This window comes from Zerene cesonia, chromosome 10 (genome assembly GCF_012273895.1).
Source record: "Zerene cesonia ecotype Mississippi chromosome 10, Zerene_cesonia_1.1, whole genome shotgun sequence".
Classification (NCBI taxonomy): domain Eukaryota; kingdom Metazoa; phylum Arthropoda; class Insecta; order Lepidoptera; family Pieridae; genus Zerene; species Zerene cesonia.
Window position 1 is genome coordinate 1,592,542 of NC_052111.1, and position 5,397 is coordinate 1,597,938.

The following is a 5,397-nucleotide window of genomic DNA, read 5'->3' on the forward strand; positions in this document are numbered from 1 at the left end:
CGATTGCAATGAAATTTGGTACGTAGATAACTGGAATAACATATAGGAAACTTTTTATCCCGATATTCCTACAGGATACGGACTTACGCGGGTAAAACCGCGGGGCGCAGCCTGTCTTTGCTAAATCTAAATCTTTAACAATCATACATTTCCTTATTCCAGTAAGCCGAATATGCACAGCCTATACATATTCAACAACCCGAACCTCGAGATGCTATGGGAGTGGACGCCGGGAAGGCAAATCGAAATATCCTCCGGTCGCCTCTTCATACACTTTAACCCAAAACTCTGCTACGACAAGATCGAGAAGCTCAGGAACATGACCCGGGACCCGGCGAGCGACTTCAGCTCGATAGAGGTGTCCCCGGATAACAATGGAGACCAGGCTTCTTGTAAGTAGACCGAGTGTAAGTAGATTGTGTAGTACTGGGAAGCGATAGTAGCGAAGTGTTTCTATGGTGTCTTGATTTATTCACAAGCTATTTATAAATTCGTAATTAAGTTATTAATAATATTATGAACGAAAATGGATATTTATAAGCCAATACATGATAAAGGCCCTATCACTGTCTTCGTGTAAGCTTGTAATATAGGTTTATGAAAATCCTGAAAGATTTTTTAAATTCCGTGTAATGTGTCCACAAGTATTGATACGTAGCGGTATATATACGCAATATTATTCCTAGAACTCAGAACACAAATAAAGCTTAATACCCCCTTCCAGGTTTGAAAGACACGCTGGAGCTGAAGGTGTTCTCAATGTTCAAGATAGTGGGCTCGTCCGGTGTGCTCCTCACGTGGAACATGTACTGTCCCGAAGACATGCGCCAGTTGCTCGGCTACTCGATATACTACATTCAGGCGGAACAGAATGTCACCATATATGGCCAGAGGGACGCCTGCTCGGATATGTAAGTTGGCTGAAATGATTCAATTTCTGTTTCGTCTTAGGTCTTTGTAATACACATTTTATGAAACGTTTTTGAGTGTTAAATTGGAAAAAGAGAGCTTATATTTTGATATAGTCCATTATACAAACACAGTCTTGGTTTAGTTTAGTATGAAAGCGGAGATTGGGTTTTTGTCTCTTTCACTCTCTGGTTATTTGATTTTAGGAAGAAAGGAATACAGTTAATTAAGAGCTTAAAGATGGTATAAAACAATGTATAATGAAAAGGATTAGCCTTATCAACGAGAGCCTTCATAACAATGTTCATGAAAGAAATGCTAAGCCCCTGTCTCAGCCTTAATTGGCAAATATATTAAGACAGCTTTTTAGCCTACGGTCGCCTATTGTGCTAATAGTTTTGAATACTTAATTATGTTTGATTATTTGCTAGATATATAATATAAAAAAAAATCATTCCACATAACCGACCCCTCAAGAAGTTCAAAATCAAACATTAAGTGCGCTATTTACTCAGTTGAACATTGCAGTTGGAGTGTACGCGATATACCGTTGGACGAAGTGCGCAACGCGACCGCAGCGCCCAAGAGCAAGGAGAACGTGCTGTCTAGTCCCTGCGACGACCTGCAGCCGCTCTTCCACCCGCTGTCGTACCTGACTCCGTACACGCGGTACGCGGCGTACGTTAAAACGTACACGACGTCGCAGTACAGCAAGGGCGCTCAGAGCCCGATCATATACTTCACCACGCTGCCTGGACGTGAGTTGATTGTGTATATTATTTGGATATGACAGTTGCGTCAATTATTGTTAGTTATTTAATGATGTTTATGTAATGTATTATTACGTAATGCGTTTATCGTGTGTTCGTACGATTTGTTGATTCATGTGTAACATACATAGATTTTTTTTGTTAAAAATAAAGTATATAACACTTAGCGTGTAATTTATACATAGCTTTCAACGTAAAAAATCGTATACGTAGAAAAAACAAGCAAAAAAAATGTTTTTTTCATATAATCCTAAATCGTATACGTAGAAAAAGCAAGCAAAAATTTTTTTTTTAAATAAGAGTTATTTTTTTTATATTGATCTCATAATAATCCGGATTATTTTCGCCAGCACCGAGCCCGCCAACCGGCCTCACAGCGTCGGTGCGGCAACACTCAGCGACGATCAGCTGGTCGCCGCCGTCCATGCCCAACGGGACCATCGCGCTCTACCGCGTTGAGATACAGGCCAACGCGTATAACCACCACAAGATACTCACGGAGAACCTTAATTATTGCAATAACCGTATGTTTTTATATATACCTGCAATTTTTGTATAAACAATATATATTTTTTTTATAAATAAACGTAACAAGACAAAGGTGACCTTATTGTTATATTAGTATTCAAAAAAAAATTTTTTCTCTAGTACAAAGTGGTACATTTTTTTTTTATTGGACAGAACTAACTCAAAGTATGATTAAGTTCGAGAGAATCCGTTATATTTAGAATGCAAAGAATGTTACATAACTATAAAAGACCTTCTACGTAATAATATTACATTAATTGCATTACATTCAATAACGTATGCTGATATCTAATCATCCTCTTTCAATAGATTTAATCCACACTGATTTTTTTTTAAATAAACTATTCTATGACTCTCATTTATAAACGTTTTCAATGGCATAAAACTAAAAATGAAATGCCCACTCTATCTAAATTATAATTCCGCAGCGAGCGTGCTAGCAAACGTAATAGCGGTGCGCGGGGAGGAGGTGGTCCCGAAAAAGGAGGACAAATCGACGGGCGACGTGAAGAGCGGGACCTGCGCCTGCAAGGAGGAGCCGGAGCCGGCGGTGCGGTTCACCTCCGTGGCTGAGGAGGAACGCGTCGAGAGCATCTACTTTGAGAACGAGCTGCAGAACTTCGTATGTGATCTTATATGTATAGTGAAAATAAATGATTATGAACATTGGGGTTTTTGAAGTAATTGCAATCTATTTTAGGTTGCATTATTGTTAGGCGATCTTAAATATTGATAATACCATATTTATCCTTTTTTCATAATTTGCTTGTCGTGGATAATGCCCAAATAAACTACTTAACCCATTCTGGCACAAGTAGAAAATCTCAAAGATTATATTCTTTATGCGCTGGCGATTCGCTAGTTAATTTTTGTTTTTTTTTTTTTATTAACAAATTTTATTCCCTTCACCTGTACGTTTGTATCTAACCTGCTCCTTTAGACTTGATTTTAACCCACTTGATTCAGATCGATTTAATTAACTTTAAATTAGGACACCTATGAAGGATTTGTGACGATATATATAATTTTATGAGTTTGTCTTATTAACTTGTTTACTATTTTGCCAGGATTAAATATTCTTACGTATATTTTATTAAAGAGCATGTGGGGTAATTTAGTTGATTCCGTCATAAAAAATACTGTTTTTATAGTTTTTACTAGTTATATTTGTTTGTTTTTATTTTTGTCCATGCTGTGAATTTGTCGGGTACAAATTCACAGCATGGAATATTTAAAGCGGAATAAAGCCTTGTTCTAACTAGCATTGATAATATTTTTAACGTTTATTCATATTTTTTGTCCGTGACTGGACGTGTATGTGTGCTAAAGTGGAATGAAGGTGTGTTTGTCCGCGCGTGCAGGTGTACGTAAAGAACCGCAACAAGGTGGCGGCGGGCGGCGCGTCGCGCGCGAACCGCACGCGGCGCTCCATCGCCAGCTCGCTCAACAGCATGCTCGTCATCCTCAGCGACACGCACGCGCCCGGCGCCGGCCTCAACTACTCCAACGAGACGGACGGCAGTAAGCGACTCGCCTATATACTACTTGCGCTCCGCCCCTCCTACATATACCTATAACCTAAGGCCTTCCTCAATAAATGGCCTATCTAAAATTGAAAGAATTTTTTCAAAACGGACCAGTAGTTCCTGAGATTCCTTGCATTCAAACAAACAGCTATCGCCTATGCCTTAAGCCTTTCTCAATAAATGGCCTATCTAAAACTGAAATAATTTTTTTAAAAAGGGACCAGTTGTTCCTGAGATTCCTTGCATTCAAACAAACAGTTATCGCCTATGCCTAAAGCCTTCCTCAATAAATGGCCTATCTAAAATTGAAATAAATTTTTTCAAAACGGGCCAGTAGTTCTTAAGATTAGAGCGTTCAATCAAACAAACTCTTCAGCTTCATAATAATAGTATGATACTTGTGTATTCCACCGGTGGTGTATAGTAAACCACGCATGGAAACAGTTGAATGGAATTTATAGTTATGATAACTTTTATGTAGTTAGTATGTGAAATTCTGTAAGTCTGTTGAGTATATGAATATTAATGAATGATTGAAATATTTTTTATTGCACACATAGAACATTAAAATTGTAAATAGAGTTTAGTAGGTACGCCACCAGCGTGTCACTCTGCATACAGTAGATTTTGTTTTCTTGGATGTTTGTTGGTCAGGAACAATTGAGCGGATTTGAATTAAATTTGGTACAGAAATAGTTTAAGATCTTATATCTCGTAAATCTCACGGGGTCAGCAATTGTGGGGGGGAAGGTTGGTAATATTTGTTAAAAAAAAGATAAAATTCAATCAAGTTAGAGACGGAATTCGAATATTTTTCGTCGGATCAAAGCGACGCCTAACCACTCGTCCACACTGTTAGAGAAGCAATTTTTAGTTCCATAAACATTATTCCTAAATAATCTTACTATATAAATAACAAAAAAAATATCCTTGATTTATTGTTTTATAATTAATACAAAATACCAGGAAGAGAAAAAATCGCTTTATAAACTAGGTCATTAATAAGAAAATGTTTATTTGAAAAACTCTTTATTATGAAGGTATTAATGTAGCTACTATTATTACAGGATATAATTTATTCGAAAGCTATTTATTAAAAGACAAAGCGTGTATACATTATAGATTGTCTCACGTTAACATTTATGCATTACTAAAACAGTTCTATTATATCTATAAAACACAATATAATTAGGTGGCTGACCTTATCAAAAATAGACGGTATAGTAATTTCAGATTTTTATGGCGCTCAATAGCATACTTTTTTAATTTAATATTGTGTTAACATTTAATTTGCTATGCAATCGTATGCATATTCATAATTGCATGCTATTTATTTGCTTTAATATACATTTTATGTAATGTTGTTTTCATTAATAATTAATAATACCTAGTCGATATAATTTACATAATATTTATATACATGTATTGTGTTATTCTGTTTATGTTTTCATTCTGTGCAGATTCTATTTTGGATATGCTTATGTTAAAACTACTTTATAACTTTTCTTTCTTTTTCCGTGCACGGGAAATTTATTTGTATACTCCATAATAAATACATCTTCTTGAATATGCTTAAACATAACAATATATCGTCTGCTTACTGGTAAAACGAGATAAATGCATTTTTTTACTAAATTGAGTTATGAATAGGGATAGGTGTAAAA

At 36.1% G+C, this 5,397-nt stretch overlaps 1 protein-coding gene across 3 annotated transcripts in view; it reads left to right on the top strand.

Annotated features, from left to right (window-relative positions):
* The window catches only part of LOC119829235 (insulin-like growth factor 1 receptor), a 65,865-nt gene that overhangs the window by 50,523 nt on the left and 9,945 nt on the right, over positions 1 to 5,397 (top strand). For all 3 annotated transcript variants that reach the window (XM_038351625.1, XM_038351627.1, XM_038351626.1), the window contains exons 11-16: positions 163 to 392; positions 725 to 911; positions 1,438 to 1,667; positions 2,030 to 2,203; positions 2,636 to 2,829; positions 3,569 to 3,728. In XM_038351625.1, coding sequence (XP_038207553.1) covers positions 163 to 392; positions 725 to 911; positions 1,438 to 1,667; positions 2,030 to 2,203; positions 2,636 to 2,829; positions 3,569 to 3,728 — 1,175 coding nt within the window. The remainder of the gene's footprint in view (positions 1 to 162; positions 393 to 724; positions 912 to 1,437; positions 1,668 to 2,029; positions 2,204 to 2,635; positions 2,830 to 3,568; positions 3,729 to 5,397) is intronic.